Source organism: Oncorhynchus gorbuscha, linkage group LG16, assembly GCF_021184085.1.
Source record: "Oncorhynchus gorbuscha isolate QuinsamMale2020 ecotype Even-year linkage group LG16, OgorEven_v1.0, whole genome shotgun sequence".
NCBI lineage: Eukaryota > Metazoa > Chordata > Actinopteri > Salmoniformes > Salmonidae > Oncorhynchus > Oncorhynchus gorbuscha.
Genome location: NC_060188.1, coordinates 10,541,016 through 10,564,150, shown reverse-complemented (window position 1 = coordinate 10,564,150; position 23,135 = coordinate 10,541,016). Strand labels below are relative to the sequence as shown.

Sequence of the window (23,135 nt, the reverse complement as noted above, 5' to 3'; positions counted from 1 at the left end):
CTGGGAGGGGACTGGGAGGCGGACCCATGGGGTAAGGGACTGGGAGGCGGACCCATGGGGTAAGGGACTGGGAGGCGGACCCATGGGGTAAGGGACTGGGAGGCGGACCCATGGGGTAAGGGACTGGGAGGCGGACCCATGGGGTAAGGGACTGGGAGGCGGACCCTAAGGGACTGGGAGGCGGACCCATGGGGGTAAGGGACTGGGAGGCGGACCCATGGGGTAAGGGACTGGGAGGGGACTGGGGTAAGGGGAGGCGGACCCATGGGGTAAGGGACTGGGAGGGGACCCATGGGGTAAGGGACTGGGGACCCATGGGGTAAGGGACTGGGAGGCGGACCCATGGGGTAAGGGACTGGGAGGCGGACCCATGGGGTAAGGGACTGGGAGGCGGACCCATGGGGTAAGGGACTGGGAGGCGGACCCATGGGGGAGGACTGGGAGGCGGACCCATGGGGTAAGGGACTGGGAGGCGGACCCATGGGGTAAGGGACTGGGAGCGGACCCATGGGGTAAGGGTGGTGCTGGACTGGGGTAAGGGACTGGGAGGCTCTGGGGTAAGGGACTGGGAACGGACCCAGGACCAAAGGATGAGGATGGCGGCACTTGATTTCTAAGGGACTGGGAGGCGGACCCATGGGGTAAGGGACTGGGAGGCGGACCCATTGGACTGGGAGGCGGACCCATGGGGTAAGGGACTGGGAGGCGGACCCATGGGGTAAGGGACTGGGAGGCGGACCCATGGGGTAAGGGACTGGGAGGCGGACCCATGGGGTAAGGGACTGGGAGGCGGACCCATGGGGTAAGGGACTGGGAGGCGGACCCATGGGGTGGACTTGTCCTGGGAGGCGGACCCATGGGGTAAGGGACTGGGAGGCGGACCCATTGATATTTTTTCGGACCCATGGGGTTTTTCCTGGGAGGCGGACCCATGGGGTAAGGGACTGAACAATTGTATTAGGGACTGGGAGGGGAATTGACCCATGGGGAGATGAGGAATGGGGAAGGACTGGGGGTGGACCCATGGGGTAAGGGACTGGGAGGCGGACCCATGGGGTAGTCAGGATTAATATGTAAGGGACTGGGAGGCGGACCCATGGGGTAAGGGACTGGGAGGCGGACTGTAAGGGACTGGGAGGCGGACCCTGTTCAGGTCTGGGAGGCGGACCCACGGGGTAAGGGACTGGGAGGCGGACCCACGGGGTAAGGGACTAGCCTAGTGGTGCGTACTGTTCACAAAGCTGGACCAAAGGATGATGCACTTGATTTCTGGGTGGTGATTTGGTGCACCAAATGCTAAAACATTGACATCCTGGACTTGAACAAACTGATATTTTTCCACCTATTGTTTTTCCTACTGAACAATTGTATTGAGGAGATGAGGAATGGAGATGGTGGACACAGTAGTCAGGATTAATATGTTGAGATGAACTGTGGTTCACACACACGTGATCACAAAGCTGGACCACGAAGGGACGGACACACATCCTGGAGAACAAACACCTCTGCGTACAGGTGACACACACACACACCTCATTGACTGCAGAGGAATAAGTGTGCGCTCTCTCTCCAGGTTATATCGGCGTGGTGAACCGCAGTCAGAAGGACATAGATGGCAGGAAGGACATCCGCGCTGCGCTGGCTGCTGAGAGGAAGTTCTTCCTGTCTCACCCGGGCTACAGACACATGGCCGAGCGCATGGGCACCCCACACCTGCAGAAACAACTAAACCAGGTGAGAGATTACTCAACGTTCCCCTTTCTGTTATTCTACACTGATGTTCTAGTCTGACTTCCAGATCAGTTTTTTTGCTTTCTTGTGAACTCTGAGAGACGGCACCAACAGATCTTAAACCAGGCTATAATGTTCCTTGAACTCACTTTTTCATTCACTATACATTCTCTCCCCTCCTGTTCTCCTTCTCGCTCATTCTATCCCTTCCATTTCTCCTTCTCCCTCCCTCCTCTCCTCCCTCACTCAGTGTCCCTCTCCCTCCCCCCCCTCACTCACGGTGTCCCTCTCTCTCCTCAGCAACTGACCAACCACATCAGGGACACTCTGCCTGGGCTGCGCAGTAAGCTGCAGAGCCAGGTGCTCTCCCTGGAGAAAGAGGTGGAGGAGTACAAGAACTTCCGTCCCGACGACCCCACACGCAAGACCAAGGCCCTGCTGCAGTGAGTAGAGGACACACACACACCACCATAATGAGTAGCTCCAGAGTTGACCCTGACTCTCTGTCTTTCTTCCCAGGATGGTGCAGCAGTTTGGGGTGGACTTTGAGAAGCGTATCGAGGGTTCTGGGGACCAGGTGGACACGGCGGAGCTGTCGGGTGGTGCCAAAATCAACCGGATCTTCCATGAGCGCTTCCCCTTCGAGCTGGTCAAGGTGAGCGCTGCGGTCTCAATACTCACTGTCATAATATTTCTACAAGACAAGTTCATCTGCCTGCTTGACTGTTTTGACCACGGTTGATCGACTTGTTTAGAAGTGTGCATTTTAGAGTGCAGAATGGATTAACAGTGTTTCTATTGTTTGTTTGTTCTTTCTTCTTCTCTCTTTTCTCTGTCAGATTGTGTTTGATGAGAAGGAGTTGAGGAGGGAGATCAGTCATGCCATCAAGAATGTCCATGGTGTCAGGCAAGTGGAGGAGAGGAGGGTCCGTCCTGTGTCTTCACACATCACCACCACTGTGCTCTGCTCTTTCCTCTTCACTGTCAACCCTCTCTGTTTCCTCCTTTCATGGAGAACGGACCCACAGCATGCTCAGCAATCACAGAGCAATTAGCCTAAAATGCCCACAGATCACTCTCCCACAGAACTGCCTATCATACACTCTAATGGTTGTTGTTGTTGTTCGATGTGAAATCTAAACTCATTTAATCTCCCCCCCCTTCCTCCCCACCTCTATCTTTCTGTAATAACTTGCTTCTTATTTCCTTGTGCATACATCAATCACTGATTTGTGTGCTGTTTCGTGTTTGTATGCTGATAACCTTGGCTCTGCTCTCTCTTCCTTATTTCTGTCTGTGAATGTCTGTTTTATTATCTTTTATTTGTTCTACTGTTCTCCCTTTCTGGACTGACTCGTCTTTATCTGCTTTTGTCTGTTTGTATGCTACCTCTCTGGACAATAACTTGTCTGTTGTCCTACTTCTGTCAGTTTTTTTTCTTTTTTGTCCCTGTCTGTCCGTGTCCTTATCTCTGTCCCCCCCCCCCTCCTTGTCTGTGTCTTTGTGCGTCCTCAGAACGGGCCTGTTCACTCCCGACCTGGCGTTTGAGGCCATTGTGAAAAAGCAGATCATTAAGCTGAAAGAGCCCTGTATCAAATGTATCGACCTTGTCATTCAGGAGCTCATCAACACAGTCAGGCAGTGCACCAACAAGGTACTGCAGCCTGGTGTCCAGACTCCCGTCCTGTCACGATCCAGCCTGGCCACAAGGGGGCGACACTGGGTGGGTGGGGGGGGGGGGCGCAACACTGACCCACTCTGCTCCAAAACAGCTGTCCATCCATGGCCTCTATGACCCTTTAGATAGCACAACTAGGGCCCAGAGATTTTCTAGTCAGGTCATGTAGTTAGTTAGTAAATAAAAACTCCTGGCCCTAATCAGAACGTCTACTGTGTAACCACCCGGGGGCGCACAATTGGCCCAGTGTCATCCGGGTTTGGCTGGTGTAGGCCGTCATTGTAAATAAAAATGTGTTATTTAAGGTTAAATAAATAAAATAAAAACACGCTATACACACTTGTGGATGGGGCAGATATGGGGACAGTTTGACTCCCCCTCAGCCCGCCACAGCTAGCCTGTGTGCCAGGTGCTGCTGTCGTGTTTTGTGACGGTTGTGGTGTCGTCGTCGTGGAGACGGGATGGTTGGGGATGGCCATTCCCCGAGCATCACTGGTCTCACATGGACAAGCTGCAGGTCTCATCTGTCTAAGAATGATACACACTTAGGACTGACATAGCTAGGGTGTTAGTTATGTGGGTACTGTGAGTTGAATATGTGCCCACATATCTATATTATATACAGAGTTTGAGAAGATCTGCCCTGTCAAGAGAAGAGGATGTGAAAGCCTGCGGCTTGTCCTTATCTTCTTGCTTCACTTGTTTTTCTAGAGACGAGATTTCTAGTTTGACAGATAACTAACTAAACGAAGAATCTTCTTTTTCTTTCTTTCCTGTATTTCTCTCTCTCTCGCCTCTTGTTATTTCTGTCTATCCCTCTCTCTATGCTTCCCCCCCACACTACGCCCCCCGTACCCCCTCAGAACGGGGTTGTTCACCCCTGACCTGGCCTTCGAGGCCATAGTCAAAAAGCAGATCCTCAAACTGAAAGAGCCCAGCCTGAAATGTGTGGATCTGGTGGTGTCTGAGCTGACCGCGCTCGTCATGAAGTGTTCCGTCAAGGTAACCAAGAGCAGCCTCGCCCCTCACAGGAAAGAGGGGGGGGAGAGAAGGAAGAGAGAGCGAGTGTTCTGGAGCGTATCCTCTCATCTGTGATTGAATGCCTTTCCCTGTTCCCCTCGCACCTCTCTTCCACCGCGCTCCAATCAGCAACCTATCCTAATCATCCCCCACGCCATCACTCCTCAGTGCCTGGATTGTGTGTATCCCTCCCTCGCCACACACATCCTCTCCTTTTGTCCAAGCCACACGTATCCAATCAAGCATCGACTTGCAAATCACGGGCCTCCTCCATCCCAATCTCCCCTCCTCCTCAAGACCCAGACCTCTGTCTACCAGAACATCAGTGCCCAGAGCTCCAGAGCTATATTTATATGTAGACATGTCCTGCTGAGCACCAGGGCTATATTTATATGTATACATGTCCTGCAGAGCTCCAGGGCTATATTTATATGTATACATGTCCTGCAGAGCTCTAGGGCTATATTTATATGTATACATGTCCTGCTGAGCTCCAGAGCTATATTTATATGTATACATGTCCTGCTGAGCTCCAGAGCTATATTTATATGTATACATGTCCTGCAGAGCTCCAGAGCTATATTTATATGTATACATGTCCTCCAGAGCTATATTTATATGTATACATGCTGCTGAGCTCCAGAGCTATATTTATATGTATACATGTCCTGCAGAGCTCCAGGGCTATATTTATATGTATACATGTCCTGCAGAGCTCCAGGGCTATTTATATTATACATGTCCTGCTGAGCTATACATGTCCTGCTGAGCTCCAGAGCTATATTTATATGTATACATGTCCTGCTGAGCTCCAGAGCTATATTTATATGTATACATGTCCTGCAGAGCTCCAGAGCTATATTTATATGTATACATGTCCTGCTGAGCTCCAGAGCTATATTTATATGTATACATGTCCTGCTGAGCTCCAGAGCTATATTTATATGTATACATGTCCTGCAGAGCTCCAGGGCTATATTTATATGTAGACATGTCCTGCTGAGCTCCAGGGCTATATTTATATGTAGACATGTCCTGCTGAGCTCCAGAGCTATATTTATATGTAGACATGTCCTGCTGAGCTCCAGGGCTATATTTATATGTAGACATGTCCTGCTGACATGTCCTGCAGAGCTCCAGAGCTATATTTATATGTAGACATGTCCTGCTGAGCTCCAGAGCTATATTTATATGTAGACATGTCCTGCAGAGCTCCAGAGCTATATTTATATGTAGACATGTCCTGCTGAGCTCCAGAGCTATATTTATATGTATACATGTCCTGCTGAGCTCCAGGGCTATATTTATATGTATACATGTCCTGCTGAGCTCCAGAGCTATATTTATATGTAGACATGTCCTGCTGAGCTCCAGGGCTATATTTATATGTAGACATGTCCTGCTGAGCTCCAGGGCTATATTTATATGTAGACATGTCCTGCTGAGCTCCAGGGCTATATTTATATGTAGACATGTCCTGCTGAGCTCCAGGGCTATATTTATATGTATACATGTCCTGCTGAGCTCCAGGGCTATATTTATATGTATACATGTCCTGCTGAGCTCCAGAGCTATATTTATATGTATACATGTCCTGCAGAGCTCCAGAGCTATATTTATATGTATACATGTCCTGCAGAGCTCCAGGGCTATATTTATATGTATACATGTCCTGCTGAGCTCCAGAGCTATATTTATATGTATACATGTCCTGCTGAGCTCCAGAGCTATATTTATATGTATACATGTCCTGCTGAGCTCCAGGGCTATATTTATATGTAGACATGTCCTGCAGAGCTCCAGGGCTATATTTATATGTAGACATGTCCTGCTGAGCTCCAGGGCTATATTTATATGTATACATGTCCTGCTGAGCTCCAGGCTATATTTATATGTAGACATGTCCTGCTGAGCCCAGAGCTATATTTGCTGTAGACATGTCCTGCAGAGCTCCAGTGCTATATTTATATGTAGACATGCTCCAGAGCCATCTGCTGAGCTCCAGGGCTATATTTATATGTATACATGTCCTGCTGAGCTCCAGCTATATTTATATGTCACATGTCCTGCTGAGCTATTAGCTCAGCTGATTTATATGGACATGTCCTGCAGAGCTCAGGGCTATTTATATGTAGACATGTCCTGCTGAGCTCCAGAGCTATATTTATATGTATACATGTCCTGCTGAGCTCCAGGGCTATATTTATATGTATACTTATTTAATGCATGTCCTGCTGATGTCCTGCTCAGCTCCAGGAATTTATATGTATACATGTCCTGCTGAGCTCCAAGCTAATTTAGTGTTAATTAACTCCTGCTGAGCTCCAGAGCTTATTTTATTATACATGTTTTCCAGGCTATATTTATATGTATACATGTCCTAAATGTCCAGGGCTATATTTATTTTATGTCATTGATCAGAGCTATATTTATATGTATACATGTCCTGCTGAGCTCCAGAGCTATATTTATATGTGACATGTCCTGCAGAGCTCAGGGCTATATTTATATGGACATTCCCTGAGCTCCAGGCTATATTTATATGTATACATGTCCTGCTGAGCCAGAGCTATGCCATTTATACAGACATTCATCCTGAGCTCCAGAGCTATATTTATATGTAGACATGTCCTGCAGAGCTCCAGGGCTATATTTATATGTTACATGTCCTGCTGAGCTCCAGAGCTATCCTATTTATATGTATACATGTCCTGCTGAGCTCCAGAGCTATATTTATATGTAGACATGTCCTGCAGAGCTCCAGGGCTATATTTTATATGTAGACATGTCCTGAATTTGCTCAGAGCTATATTTATATGTATACATGTCCTGCAGAGCTCCAGAGCTATATTTATATGTATACATGTCCTGCTGAGCTCCAGGGCTATGAGGCTGTGCTCTCTCACTGACCCAGCACTGACCCTGTTGCTGTGTTGCCATAGCAACAGTGCTGCTCAACAACCATGCCATCTTGTGGATGGAGGAAACTGTTTTCAAAACCCAGCAGTCCATCCCTTTCACTGTCACTCTACCTCTGGTATTAGTTCAGCTGATGAATGGATTTGCCCTTCACTCTGTCCTTCACCCTCTTCTTCTTCATTCTCCTGATCTGTTCTTCACTAACATGAAATAATATCAGCAATCACCGTCAGCTTGGAATGATTGTTTACTGTCACAGGAAAACAATAGTGTTAATTAACTTTATTTTTTATTTTTTTTAGGTTGGATATTCTAATTTCCTAAATGTTTCTATGCATTTTAGCCATTGATCCATTTAAAGGTTGACTCCAGTCAACTAGAGCTAATCATCATGACATCACTCCTCATGGTATCCATCATGGTCATTCCCAGCTGAGGCTGAAAGCGCTGCCCTTATGCCATAGATCACAGACATTCATCCTGTGTGCATGCCCATTAAGGAGTGAGTGTGTGTGTGTGCTAGTCAATATGATTCCTATATTCACTGCTGAATGGCTATGTCCTTCCCCTATCCTGCACACTGAGTGTAAGAAACATTAAGAACACCTTCCTAATATTGAGTTGCACCTAATTTTTCCCTCCGAACAGCCTGAATTTGTCAGGGCATGTACTCTATAAGGTGTCGAAAAGCGTTCCACAGGGATGCTTGCCCATTTTGGCTCCAATGCTTCCCACAGTTGTGTCAAGTTGGCTGGATGTCCTTTGGGTGGTGGACCGTTCCTGATACACACAGGAAACTGTTGAGTGTGAAAAACCCAGTAGCGTTGCATTTCTTGCCATACAAACCGGTGACCAGGCACCTATTACCACACCCTATTCAAAGACACCTACTACCACACCCTGTCCAAGGGTAGTTAAATATTTCGTCTTGCACACATACACAATCTGTGTCTCAAGTGTATCGAAGCTTCAAAATCCTTGAACCTGTTTCCTCTCCTCATCTACACTGATTGAAGTGGACTTAACAGGTGACATCAATAAGGTATCATAGCTTTCACCTGGTCAGTCTATCATGGAACGAGCAGGTGTTCTTAATGTTTTGTCTACTCAGTGTATGTGTTTCATCTCCTGTCTGTTGTATATGTAAATGGAGGTAGGTCTGTCTGGATAGTCCTGCCAGAGTGTTAGTGTATGTGTTTCATCTCCTGTCTGTTGTATATGTAAATGGAGGTAGGTCTGTCTGGATAGTCCTGCCAGAGTGTTAGTGTATGTGTTTCATCTCCTGTCTGTTGTATATGTAAATGGAGGTAGGTCTGTCTGGATAGTCATGCCAGAGTGTTAGTGTATGTGTTTCATCTCCTGTCTGTTGTATATGTAAATGGAGGTAGGTCTGTCTGGATAGTCCTGCCAGAGTGTTAGTGTATGTGTTTCATCTCCTGTCTGTTGTATATGTAAATGGAGGTAGGTCTGTCTGGATAGTCCTGCCAGAGTGTTAGTGTATGTGTTTCATCTCCTGTCTGTTGTATATGTAAATGGAGGTAGGTCTGTCTGGATAGTCCTGCCAGAGTGTTAGTGTATGTGTTTCATCTCCTGTCTGTTGTATATGTAAATGGAGGTAGGTCTGTCTGGATAGTCCTGCCAGAGTGTTAGTGTATGTGTTTCATCTCCTGTCTGTTGTATATGTAAATGGAGGTAGGTCTGTCTGGATAGTCCTGCCAGAGTGTTAGTGTATGTGTTTCATCTCCTGTCTGTTGTATATGTAAATGGAGGTAGGTCTGCCTGGATAGTCCTGCCAGGGTGTTAGTGTATGCTAGTGATTCTCTTTGTCTATATGGTCAGTGTTGCAGTTGTTTTGTATAACCTTGCAGCTGGGTTCTTACCCCCGGCTGAGAGAGGAGACAGAGAGGATCGTCACCACCTACGTCAGAGAGCGAGAGGGCAAGACCAAGGACCAGGTCAGTGCATTTAGAGCCTGTTTTTACGAGGAGTCTCTGGGTAGGAGTGCTGATGTAGGATCAGTTCAGCCTTTTAGATCATAATGAATTAGATGATGTGGTCAGGGGACCTGATCCTAGATCAGCACTCCTACTCTGAGATGCTTTTTTAATGCAGGACCTGACCACTGACAGAGAAACCCTCCCAACAGGAGATTTTTAAGAAATATTATTTAAGAAATATATTTCTCCATTTGAAATCGATTGTTTGTACTTGCCTTTCTTGCACTAGTCTTGTCTGTACTAGGACTGGCTTTGCTTGATTGTGGTAAGTGGTTTTTGATGCACGGATTGTAAATGGCGTCTGTTCAACGACTAAGTGAATGTAAATGTGATGTAAAATGAACTCTATTGTCATAGTGAAGCTCTGTCTTCATTCTAGGTGATGCTGCTGATTGACATTGAGTTGTCCTACATCAACACCAACCACGAGGACTTTATAGGCTTCGCCAAGTATGAACCCTACTACCCCACCACCCTAATACACCACACCCTTTACCCAAGCACCTCTTCTCCCTCTCTCCCTAATGCTCGTGCCCCAGCTCCCAGCTGAAGGTGTGGTTGTGATGTAGTGCTGGGCACCAGACTAACTCACTACTGCCCAAAGGCAGATTTGCACTGTTTGCTGAGCTGGGCATGGACTGAACTGAACTCTGCTGAACATGGATCGGGTAGAGTCCCATTAAGCTTGTGTGCCTGACTGCCTGTGCTTGATAGTTATTCCTACAGTAAGTGCCATTCCCTATAGACTTGAAACAATCAATACCTCAATCGCTGTTTGGCCACTTTATCACAACCCCTAAAGACACTCACAGAGACCACTGTCGCTACAAACTACAATTACCGCTTCTTTTATCAGTATTACTGATCCTAACAAGGGGCTGTATCTGTGGATCCTTGATCTACAGGCTATAAACCAGCTGTGACTCAGTCAGTCTGATTGATCCACCATGAAGGCAGATCAATGAACGTGGTTAGAACACCGTAGAATACTACGCTAGGGGTCAGACAAGGTCGATCTTGCTCTGCTAGGTTAGTTCTGCCTCTAATGAGCTGAATCAAGCATGCTAGGTGGTGCACCCTTCCTTTCTGACCCTGTCTCACTGGAGCTGGTTTTTGATTTTTCAAGGACCCTTATTTGTTGTGTGCTGAACTGAGTGAGTTTGCGTGTAGTTTTTATCTGCTGACTGCGTTGGTTATTACTAATAACATGGTGTTTTGGAATACTGATTTCCTGCATCTTGCTGATAGGTCAGCCCTAGACACTCATACTGGATGTCCTGCCAGAGCTTGACATGCGTTGACCTCTGCCCTCTACACTGTCTCCAGTGTAGCAGTTACTATAGGATGCACAACATGTAGCTAGCTGAGTTGAAAGTCTCTTCCATAGAAATCTAATTCTGTTTCTATGGTCTCTTCCCTCTGCCTGAGGTATGCATCTGATTACGTAACATAGCATTGCCCCTTGCGGGTCTGAATGCCGTGCGGGTTCCTTTCCAATGATCCGCATGGAGAATGGGTTGATGGATTGATGAGAAGTGTTGTCAGGTAGGTAGGGGTGGTAACTTGTCTCTCGTGGCGTCACTTTCAGTCTTGACTTCAGAAGGCACGATGATGGTAGCCCACCAGGGTACGGCAACAACAGGTGGGCTGTCACGAATCGGGTGTCCCTCTTCCTCTCCGCCCGTTCCCCCAGACCCCATTCCCACTGTTCCCATGACTATGTTTGATAACTTGAATTGTAGGACAGGTTTGATAGCTGTTAAACGATTTGATTGATCAATACACATTATTACCCAAACATTGTTGATGCTGATTGTGGTTTTGAATGTGTTTTTTCCATCTGAACCTGTCCTTTTCTAACAGTGCCCAGCAGAGAAATACACATCAGAACAAGAAGAGGGCCATTCCTAACCAGGTACACTTTGTCCCTCCTCCTCCCACCCTCTTACCTACCCAGCCCTCCCAATCTGATCAACCCCCAGATTAAGCTGCCCCAGACTGACACTTCCCCCTCTATCATGTTTACATGTTGTAACATACCTGACCTCTGACCCTATGCTACCAATTAATAGACTCAACTACTAGTAACCTAACCTGACACTTACAACCTCACAGCACTTATTTACTTAAGCATAAGTAGCTTCAAGATAACCCCTGCAAATCATGGCCAAATACCATCCTGTCTTTAAGTCAGGTGTTAATTTTCCTCCTTGGCCACTGTGTTATAAACCTGGCACCTCTCTGTGTTATAAACCTGGCACCTCTCTTCCTGTGTTATAAACCTGGCACCTCTCGGTGTCATCCAAACAGTTCTAAACGTGTTTTGAAGTCTCTACTTTATTGATGTGATCTCTAATTACCTGAAATCATGTGACTATGTTACGTCAGCTTCCATGTCATCAACACTTATGGAGTGCACTTCTCAGGTTCCTGGAAACCTATTAAGGGTACATATTTTCTAGAATATACATTACGTCCTATAGAAATACCTTTCTAACACTGTATTTCAGCGAGGGGAGAGTTGCCCTAGACTAGAGTCATTCAAGCCCTCCCTGCTTCCCTGCATAGGAAATGAACAGCTGTTTCTACCACAACTATCACTACTTTATCACTATTTTCACGGCACTACAACACAACCAAGGCATGATACCCAACAGCAAAGCAACAATCATAGAATTGTTTTATGTTTATCAACTAACCCAAGCACTTTTTGTATTGTAATTCAGAATGTGCATGGGACCCAGCTTCGCTCAATGAAAGCAACCAATATCAAATAACCGATGTGTGGTACTTGAAGGAAATCTAATCGCATGTAACTCTTGTTCTCTTGCTCCCTCTATCTCTCGCTGTCTCCATCTTTTCTCTCCTTTCCATCTTTCGTTCTTTCTATCTCTCAACCTCTCTCTCCATCTTTCGTTCTTTCTATCCCTCAACCTCTCTCTCCATCTTTCGTTCTTTCTATCCCTCAACCTCTCTCTCCATCTTTCGTTCTTTCTATCCCTCAACCTCTCTCTCCATCTTTCGTTCTTTCTATCCCTCAACCTCTCTCTCCATCTTTCGTTCTTTCTATCCCTCAACCCCTCTCCATCTTTCGTTCTTTCTATCCCTCAACCCCTCTCTCCATCTTTCGTTCTTTCTATCCCTCAACCCCTCTCTCCATCTTTCGTTCTTTCTATCCCTCAACCCCTCTCTCCATCTTTCGTTCTTTCTATCCCTCAACCTCTCTCTCCCCCTCTCTCCATCTTTCGTTCTTTCTATCCCTCAACCTCTCTCTCCATCTTTCGTTCTTTCTATCCCTTAACCTCTCTCTCCATCTTTCTATTCTTTCTCCATCCCTATTAACCTCTCTCTCCATCTTTCGTTCTTTCTATCCCTCAACCTCTCTCTCCATCTTTCGTTCTTTCTATCCCTCAACCTCTCTCTCCATCTTTCGTTCTTTCTATCCCTCAACCTCTCTCTCCATCTTTCGTTCTTTCTATCCCTCAACCTCTCTCTCCATCTTTCGTTCTTTCTATCCCTCAACCTCTCTCTCCATCTTTCCGGTTGTCTCATGGATTCCTTCCATTTCAAACGTTTCTTGACCCCCCCCCCCCACACTCCTCCCCTTACCCATTTTCCCACTCCCCCATCTCCCTCCCTCCCTGGCTTGCTTGCTTCCCCCTTTTTCCCTGGTCTGTGATTTATCCTGCCATCTCTTGCCCTAACCACTCCCCAACCCCCCCCTCCCATCCCTGCAGGGTGAGATTCTGGTAAGTACCCCTCAGATCCAAGCCACACCCTGTTAGGAGTCAGCAGGGGTCACCAGAGCAGGAGAACTGAGGCCAGACATCTGACACTTAGGAAAGACTGGGAGGTTATGGGAATTGGTGTTATGGCAACTTGTTCCAGGTTACTCCTGTGTACAGAACTCCTCTTCAAAATGATGAGCTGTTTTTCTCGTCTTATCTTCCCTACTCCACAGGGACTGAGCGAGGGCGAGCAGGAGAAGGTAGTAGAGTCTCAAAGTCTCAAGACTTATGGCAAACCAGAGATCAATTAGAGTCGTATCGTAGAGATGTAATTCTCGTCGGCTTTACCCCTTACCCGTAATCGGTAACGGCTTTCTCAATAACATCCGGGTTATGCTCAATAATTATTGGTTTCACTTAACAAGACAGCAATTGTCTTTAATTGGACAAGTAGATAGAATATTACTAACATTTACTCTTCACTCTCAAACCTGTTGAAACCAGTTCTGTCCAAGCACAGGCAGAATTGTTTTATTTTTTTGTCACGTTCTTGAACCACACTGAAGTGTAATGTTATGATTCCCTGTGAAAGACTATGGAAGAGTTGGGAGGATGTGAGAGTGGCTGGTGTCAGTTCTCCTGCTTTTGGTCCTTACCCATGCTGCCCTGTCCAGGGGTTTAAGTAGTGACCGCCTCAGTTTGCCTTGCTGTCGAAGGGTCCTGAACATTCCAGGAATGGGGGGGAGGAGACATGAATCACCAACAATCATACACTAGATGTTCACATTTTCATCCTTTTGGTGTCATTGAAATCTCCTCTTGATGTTTTCTCTCTTTGTAACTTATCTTGGCATGTCAACTTTCCACAACTCAATATTCCAATCATCACTATAACAATATGTTAGTAGCACACCTCACAACTGTCCACAAACCATTGTGACCTGTGACTGTCATTCCAATCAGGGACCAGAGGGTGGCAGTAGATGGCATGGGGGGGGGGGGGGCGTCATGATTCAATCAATGATTATAATTTACATAAAATAACTGATCAAATCTGATTTTGAAGTCACATATAAATTGGGTTTAATAATGATTTGGAATGTGTATAGTTCCATACATCTAATGTATCAATGTTTGATTTACCAGCTAGTAGAAGACCTAAAATAATGTGTTTACTTTAGAAATGGGTGATTTCAATGTAGGGAAGCTTTTGACAGGAATTGAGGCAATGATGCCATCAAGTGGCCTAACTTTTCTCGGGTGATAATAACCTGAACATGAGATGTAGCTGAAGATGGAACAGGCTAAATGTCTGTCTTTTGTCATCACTGACCTATCCTGCATGTCAGGGCTTCTGTTTAGACAGTGAGGAAAGAAGTGTCATGGCATTAAAAGCATCTCAATATCCCTATTCTGTCACCTCACACTCCTCTTGTCTGTCTCTCACCTTCAACACTTACGACACTGACCACTGACTGCTAGCCAGGTTTAAAAATAAATAAATACAAGTTCTCATTACAGAGGGGTGTAAAGGCAATTCTTCGCCAAGGCAAACTGAGAATTTAGCTAACTCCTATGTTACAGCCTCTACCTCTCATTTCTTTTGCTACTTTCCTACTAATTACCCCCCCCCCCCCCGTCATAAACCCCAATCAGTCTTTAAGACACAGGAGAGGGAGAGAGAGGTTGATGTTCTGTCTTATCGGCATAACTTGACAGCATCCTTGTCCAAGCTTGATATCTGCCGCACCTGATGGTTCTTTGAAATGGCGGTAACAATGAGAGCATTACTCTAATACAGGGGTACTACAACCAGGGGTCAGCAGCCCCCTAGGTATCTGACGAGGTACTACAACCAGGGGTCAGCAGCCCCCTAGGTATCTGACGAGGTACTACAACCAGGGGTCAGCAGCCCCCTAGGTATCTGACGAGTACTACAACCAGGGGTCAGCAGCCCCTAGGTATCTGACGAGGTACTACAACCAGGGGTCAGCAGCCCCCTAGGTATCTGACGAGGTACTACAACCAGGGGTCAGCAGCCCCTAGGTATCTGACGAGGTACTACAACCAGGGGTCAGCAGCCCCTAGGTATCTGACGAGGTACTACAACCAGGGGTCAGCAGCCCCTAGGTATCTGACGAGGTACTACAACCAGGGGTCAGCAGCCCCCTAGGTATCTGACGAGGTACTACAACCAGGGGTCAGCAGCCCCCTAGGTATCTGACGAGGTACTACAACCAGGGGTCAGCAGCCCCCTAGGTATCTGACGAGGTACTACAACCAGGGGTCAGCAGCCCCCTAGGTATCTGACGAGGTACTACAACCAGGGGTCAGCAGCCCCCTAGGTATCTGACGAGGTACTACAACCAGGGGTCAGCAGCCCCCTAGATATCTGACGAGGTACTACAACCAGGGGTCAGCAGCCCCTTAGATATCTGACGAGGTACTACAACCAGGGGTCAGCAGCCCCCTAGATATCTGACGAGGTACTACAACCAGGGGTCAGCAGCCCCTAGATATCTGACGAGGTACTACAACCAGGGGTCAGCAGCCCCTAGATATCTGACGAGGTACTACAACCAGGGGTCAGCAGCCCCTAGATATCTGACGAGGTACTACAACCAGGGGTCAGCAGCCCCCTAGGTATCTGACGAGGTACTACAACCAGGGGTCAGCAGCCCCCTAGATATCTGACGAGGTACTACAACCAGGGGTCAGCAGCCCCCTAGATATCTGACGAGGTACTACAACCAGGGGTCAGCAGCCCCCTAGATATCTGACGAGGTACTACAACCAGGGGTCAGCAGCCCCTAGATATCTGACGAGGTACTACAACCAGGGGTCAGCAGCCCCCTAGATATCTGACGAGGTACTACAACCAGGGGTCAGCAGCCCCTAGGTATCTGACGAGGTACTACAACCAGGGGTCAGCAGCCCCCTAGATATCTGACGAGGTACTACAACCAGGGGTCAGCAGCCCCTAGATATCTGACGAGGTACTACAACCAGGGGTCAGCAGCCCCCTAGATATCTGACGAGGTACTACAACCAGGGGTCAGCAGCCCCCTAGATATCTGACGAGGTACTACAACCAGGGGTCAGCAGCCCCCTAGGTATCTGACGAGGTACTACAACCAGGGGTCAGCAGCCCCCTAGATATCTGACGAGGTACTACAACCAGGGGTCAGCAGCCCCTAGATATCTGACGAGGTACTACAACCAGGGGTCAGCAGCCCCCTAGATATCTGACGAGGTACTACAACCAGGGGTCAGCAGCCCCCTAGATATCTGACGAGGTACTACAACCAGGGGTCAGCAGCCCCCTAGATATCTGACGAGGTACTACAACCAGGGGTCAGCAGCCCCCTAGATATCTGACGAGGTACTACAACCAGGGGTCAGCAGCCCCCTAGGTATCTGACGAGGTACTACAACCAGGGGTCAGCAGCCCCCTAGGTATCTGACGAGGTACTACAACCAGGGGTCAGCAGCCCCTAGGTATCTGACGAGGTACTACAACCAGGAGTCAGCAGCCCCTAGGTATCTGACGAGGTACTACAACCAGGGGTCAGCAGCCCCTAGATATCTGACGAGGTACTACAACCAGGGGTCAGCAGCCCCTAGATATCTGACGAGGTACTACAACCAGGGGTCAGCAGCCCCTAGATATCTGACGAGGTACTACAACCAGGGGTCAGCAGCCCCTAGATATCTGACGAGGTACTACAACCAGGGGTCAGCAGCCCCTAGATATCTAACGAGGTACTACAACCAGGGGTCAGCAGCCCCTAGATATCTGACGAGGTACTACAACCAGGGGTCAGCAGCCCCCTAGATATCTGACGAGGTACTACAACCAGGGGTCAGCAGCCCCCTAGATATCTGACGAGGTACTACAACCAGGGGTCAGCAGCCCCTAGATATCTGACGAGGTACTACAACCAGGGGTCAGCAGCCCCCTAGATATCTGACGAGGTACTACAACCAGGGGTCAGCAGCCCCTAGATATCTGACGAGGTACTACAACCAGGGGTCAGCAGCCCCTAGATATCTGACGAGGTACTACAACCAGGGGTCAGCAGCCCCCTAGGTATCTGACGAGGTACTACAACCAGGGGTCAGCAGCCCCCTAGGTATCTGACGAGGTACTACAACCAGGGGTCAGCAGCCCCCTAGATATCTGACGAGGTACTACAACCAGGGGTCAGCAGCCCCCTAGATATCTGACGAGGTACTACAACCAGGGGTCAGCAGCCCCCTAGATATCTGACGAGGTACTACAACCAGGGGTCAGCAGCCCCCTAGATATCTGACGAGGTACTACAGGGGGTCCCAAAAAAGGGATTTTTATCAAGGTTTTTATGAATATCGCTAGCAACAGAATAAGCAAATGTTGAATTACATGCAGTAGAAAATAAGAGTATCTTTCTGATGTCAACTTTATTTTTCAACTCCTAATATTGAACAGATTACACTAATTAAAGATAATTACACCAGTGAGTGTAATTATCTGACATAGGCTTTGAAACAGCACCTGTGAATAGACTACCACTGTGGCAAGTACTGCTGCAAAGCTTTGTTGACTTGCACATACATTTTTGGCCAGACATGGCTAACCTTTGTTTAACCAGCGCTAAACAGTTGTTCTTAGCGAGAATGTGTTTGGAGTTACCTTTTCTAGCAAATAGGCTCTTAGTTTACACTTCATCCAGTTATATGTGGGGAGGTCAAAATAATGAAAAACTATTTACCAAATCTATTCATTTTAAAATGTTATTACTTCTGCTTGACATTATCATTCACCTGATAAGACAAGTCGTGAAAACAATGTTTGCTAACTTAGGATGGGGTTCCCTGGGTTGTCAGTTTGCCTGCGAGGGCGTCCCTGGGCATAAAAAGGTTGAGGACCCCTGCTCTAATACAACTCGTCTACAGAAAGAACCTCTCAACCCTGCCTCATCTCTCTTTCCTCTCTCCCTTCCTTAAATCCTCCTTTTATTTATTTTTCATCCCTCTCTCTCTACCCGTCCACTCTGTGAGCTGTGGCTCAGTCTACCCGTCCACTCTGTGAGCTGTGGCTCAGTCTACCCGTCCACTCTGAGCTGTGGCTCAGTCTACCCGTCCACTCTGTGAGCTGTGGCTCAGTCTACCCGTCTCCATTCTCTGCCGATCGCTGCATTCCTCTGTATTCCTCATATCGCTGCATTCCTCTGTATTCCTCATATCGCTGCATTCCTCTGTATTCCTCATATCGCTGCATTCCTCTGTATTCCTCATATCGCTGCATTCCTCTGTATTCCTCATATCGCTGCATTCCTCTGTATTCCTCATATCGCTGCATTCCTCTGTATTCCTCATATCGCTGTACAGTCTGGCCCTCCTCCTCTTGCCTCTCCATCTCCCATCTCCTGTTCAGCCTCCTACAGTGTCCTACACTGGAGTGTATGTCTGACGACCCTGCCCAGTTAATCCACTAACCCTAGTCTGTTTTGGCTAATCGTGTATAGGCTAGCTTTTACTGACCGGCTCACTCTAACATACCACCGCCGACCTTTGATCCGTGACCCTGTGTGGCTCCCATTTGGTCTGGATGCCCCATATTAGTTAGTTTTGAAGTCATTAAGGTTTGTTTGAGGTTTCCTGTTTAAATCTCCACACCGTATGCTTACTGTATACATCAGGGATCATGTTCAGAAACATTGTTGGAATTGTAAATCTTTATACTCAGAATAGAAGAGTTCATTTAGAGTATGTAGAACATCTTAGTGCTTATATTGGTAAGACAGGATCAACCAAACTCACACTGAGTACCCAGGTAAGCTTTTTATTGGTCAGTTAAGTTAGTCATATCACAAGATCTCCAGGAGGTAAATCATGAGCACTTTAATGACTTGTTTTCCCTCCATCCTCCTGGTATACCTTGTCCTCCACCACCCCTCGCTCCCCTGTTCCACCACTCCTATGTCTCCCATAACAGGTCATCCGCAAAGGCTGGCTCACCATCAACATCAGCATCATGAAGGGAGGCTCCAAGGAGTACTGGTTCATCCTGACCGCAGAGTCACTATCCTGGTACAAGGATGAGGAGGTGAGTGTCTAACGCTGGGATAAGTACAACACAAAATAGTACAATACAAACTGGCAGAAAGATTCTGCTGCTACTCCATGGGCTGATATATGATCTGCATTGCATGCTCCCTCCCCCCTCTCATTGTCATGGTGGAGAATCAGATCCGGCCAGAGCCTCTCACGAGAGCCCCTGCTGGCTGGTGGTTAGATGTGTCCTGTGTGTGTGTCCCAGCCCAGCCTAACCAATGTGCAGACTACTGTTCAGCTTCAGCCTGATGAACAGGTAGTCTGAACACTGGGCAGGCGGGGGGGTGAGGAGGGGGGGAAGGCCCACGGGGTCGCTCCGGCTGCAGGTCACTGCCCTAGAGACAGGACAGAGGTGGGGGGGCGTTGGAGGGAGAGTAAACATTCCTCTGATAAAGAAAGCAACCAAACTCAGACTGAGGTCCAAATATATGAATGTATTGACTAATTTAGGATGTTGATGTAATGGAGAGATGTTGAGCTTACAACTTTTTTTTAGAATTTGATAAACTTAAAGTTCCAACAGACATTACCGTATTTACTTTGTGCACATGAACAAAACAGCAAGGTGTTTTCCCACTCTGTGACCACACACTACTCTCTACAATCAGATTTCTAATGCTCTGTAGGCCATTTCAAAGGCTGTAAAATATATGGAAAGGGTATGTCGATGATACATATTTTATGATGTTTTACTGGAACAAAGTGTAAATAATATTAAAGAAATAAACCAAAAGCACTAGGGATCATCCTTGGAAAGTTAAACATTTACAGACGGATGCATTCGGAAATCTAGTCTGACTGTTAAACTTACCATTAGTTTGGTCAGAGCAGCCCAGGCCTTGGCGAAGATGTCCCCTCTCTCAGCGAAACAAAAAGAGCTTCAAAAGATACCGCAGACCAGAGCTGAAGACAAACCTTTAACCTGTCACTCTGACTACGCCTCAAAACAACTGATACCGTTCAGTCTTGACCAGTCCTCTGTGGCGGAAAGAGCGAGAGAAGGAGCGAGGGAGAAGAAGGAGCGAGGGAGGATGGTGGAAGCAAACTGACGTGGCAGGCGGTTTGAAATGTTCCAGCAGGGATCTGCCTTTGGAATTTGCAGGAAATCGTACTGGGTTACTGGGGGCGGGTTGGGGGGGGGTGGGAGGTGTGTGGGGTGGGGGTGTATGTTTGTCTTGGTTTGTGGTTGTTTGCCACTTTCATGCGTCTATGTGTTTGTGTGTTTGCATTTGCACAAGCACATGGGTGTTTGTATGTTTTCATGTGTGTGGTTATATATTTGTTTGTGTGTGAGACTAGGACATCGGCTTAGGGTGATGTCACTGTTGGGACTGAGCGGCTCTCTGTGTTAGTGCAGACATGAATGCTTCCAGATGCTTCTCCTCAACAGTGCAAAGCTGGCATCCCCCCCCCGAATCCATCTCTCTCTCTCCCCCATGCTCCTCCTCTCTCCCTCTCTTCTCACCAGCCTGGTGGTCTGGGTCTTATACAGAGGAAATACATTCCACTCTCTCTGCTCATTTGTGGAGAAGCCTAGTGTTGTATTCCACTGTTTTTCAAAGTTACCCATGAAGCAGTTTCTTCATGGCTGTCTTCCTCTTATTTGTGTACTTTCGTGTTTTTAATGGCTTCAAGGATTTGTTTCTCAAGATATTTTTGCTATGAGTTCAGATCCCCCGTCCCCCCTCTGTGTTTTAGGAGAAAGAGAAGAAGTACATGCTTCCCCTAGATAACCTCAAGCTGAGGGATGTGGAGAAAGGCTTCATGTCCACCAAACACGTATTTGGCGTCTTCAACACTGAATCCAGGTCAGGGAAATGGATATGTGTGTTGTGTATGTGTATCCTGTTCCACACAAGTCTGTCATTTCAATTCAGTGAATCAGGAAGTAAACTGACATTTAAATGCTACAAAATTCTCATCGAGAAGCATTGAGGGAAATCTACTTAGTGAATTGACTGAAATTAAATGGAATTTACACCCACCCTGATTGTGTTTGTGTTTTGCCATCCATCAAGCAGGAATGTGTATAAGGACCTGCGTCAGATTGAGCTGGCCTGTGACACCCAGGAGGATGTGGACAGTTGGAAAGCCTCCTTCCTGAGGGCTGGGGTCTACCCTGAGAAGGACCAGGTACTGAACCCAAACTCACTCAAATAGTCTTTGGGTCGCTTTCCCGGACATAGATGTTGACTAGTCCTGGACGGACTTAAGGACATGCCCAGCAGAGATTCTCCCTTGAAAGGGTTTTGTTGTCCAGGACTAGGCTTCATCTGTGTCTGGTAAACCGACCCTTGAAGTTTGAATGTTAGTAGAAGTCAAACGAACGGATGCGTTGTGGTGACCGCCTATGTCAGTATTTGATGAACACTAGGCATGCACCTATACTTCTTGATGATGTCACTGATGATTGTCCTACTGCTTGTTTCTTCTCATGCACGCCAATTCATGATTCAAGGGAGATTATGAGGTACTAATATCAGAGCGATTGGATGTATGATTCACAATGGCATACATCTACCGCAAAGGTATCCCATTAGCTATCGTGTATTGACCTCAAACACTCAGAGAACAGGTACGTGTGGCCTCAATTCAAAGGACCTGTTTGGACCGGTCACGTGTTCTCACTCAGAAGTAACGTCTCTCTCTGTGTTCCTCAGGTGGACACTGAGGATACGGCCCCATCAGAAACCTTCTCCATGGACCCCCAGCTGGAGAGGCAGGTGGAGACCATCCGTAACCTAGTGGACTCCTACATCGGCATCGTCAACAAGTCCATCAGGGACCTCATGCCCAAGACCATCATGCACCTCATGATCAACAGCGTGAGTGAAAAAAGCCTAGAGACGGTCTATACTGAGCAGGCTCTGTCTTATAGCAGGGGATTCCATCACATGGCTGTATGACAGCTTCATGTACCTTTGTGTTGTGTTTCCACAAGCGCCGGGGTGTTTGTGTTTTCTAGCATCACTGAAGATCGACTATTCAGTGACTCCATCTTTCCATGCAGGCTAGTATGATGTGAGTAGTGAAAGGAGTAGGACACCTCTGTTTCTCTGTAGTCCATGGTCTTCCTCTCCTCCCCAGGCTAAGGACTTCATCCACTCAGAGCTGCTGGCCTACCTGTACTCGTCAGGTGACCAAAACAGCCTGATGGAGGAGTCAGCTGACCAGGCGCAGCGCCGCGACGAGATGCTCCGCATGTACCACGCCCTCAAGGAGGCACTGCACATCATCGGTGACATCACCACCACCACCGTGACGGTCCCCGTGCCGCCGCCCGTCAATGACAGCTGGATGCAGGAAGCCAGGTGAGAGGTGTGTGTGTGTGTGTGTGTGTGTGTGTGTGTGTGTGTGTGTGTGTGTGTGTGTGTGTGTGTGTGTGTGTGTGTGTGTGTGTACACATTCACACATGCAAAAGAGATTTGTTGACTTTGACGTTAATGTGGATTGAGTGAATGTACCTTAAATTCTCTCATTCATGTAATGGAAGATGTTTTGCTTCATCCATTGTCAAATGTGGGAACTAAAGGGGGTCATGTGTAAGAGGCTGTACAGTCGACCAAAGCTTTTTGTCGTTGTGCAGTGTTTGTATAATGTATATTTCATTGTCTGTCTGTTCTTTTTCCATTCCCCACACCTCTCTCTCTGTTCTCGTCTCCTTCCAGTCCTACCCCTCAGCGCCGCCCCCCAGCCGCAGCAGCCCCTCCCCCAAGCCGTCCTCCGGCAGTGAGTGGCCCAAGGCCGGGACCACCCCTCAACCCCTCCCCAGCGTTTGGGGGACCCCCCATCCCCTCTCGCCCGGGCCCGCCGCCCATTAACGCCTTTGGCAGCAACAACCATCAGGACCCTTTCAGTGCCCCCCCACTGATCCCCTCTCGGCCCGCTCGCATCCCCCCTGGCGTGCCCAGGTAAGACCACCTCTCAGGAGGGAGCAGTTCCTACCTAACTATATCCTCACACAGG

The 23,135-nt window shown here is 47.7% G+C and overlaps 1 protein-coding gene and 1 pseudogene across 1 annotated transcript in view; both read left to right on the top strand.

Annotated features, from left to right (window-relative positions):
• LOC123998976 overlaps positions 1–23,135 on the top strand; it is an 899,899-nt pseudogene that overhangs the window by 217,152 nt on the left and 659,612 nt on the right.
• Positions 1–23,135, top strand: part of LOC124000432 (dynamin-2-like) — a 48,457-nt gene that overhangs the window by 22,236 nt on the left and 3,086 nt on the right. The window contains exons 5-19 of the mRNA XM_046306781.1: positions 1,574–1,734; positions 2,032–2,174; positions 2,251–2,386; positions 2,571–2,638; positions 4,273–4,411; positions 9,217–9,303; positions 9,725–9,795; positions 11,209–11,260; positions 13,083–13,094; positions 19,051–19,161; positions 20,868–20,977; positions 21,191–21,302; positions 21,830–21,994; positions 22,257–22,480; positions 22,838–23,080. Of these exons, the coding sequence (XP_046162737.1) occupies positions 1,574–1,734; positions 2,032–2,174; positions 2,251–2,386; positions 2,571–2,638; positions 4,273–4,411; positions 9,217–9,303; positions 9,725–9,795; positions 11,209–11,260; positions 13,083–13,094; positions 19,051–19,161; positions 20,868–20,977; positions 21,191–21,302; positions 21,830–21,994; positions 22,257–22,480; positions 22,838–23,080 (1,834 nt within the window). The remainder of the gene's footprint in view (positions 1–1,573; positions 1,735–2,031; positions 2,175–2,250; positions 2,387–2,570; positions 2,639–4,272; positions 4,412–9,216; positions 9,304–9,724; positions 9,796–11,208; positions 11,261–13,082; positions 13,095–19,050; positions 19,162–20,867; positions 20,978–21,190; positions 21,303–21,829; positions 21,995–22,256; positions 22,481–22,837; positions 23,081–23,135) is intronic.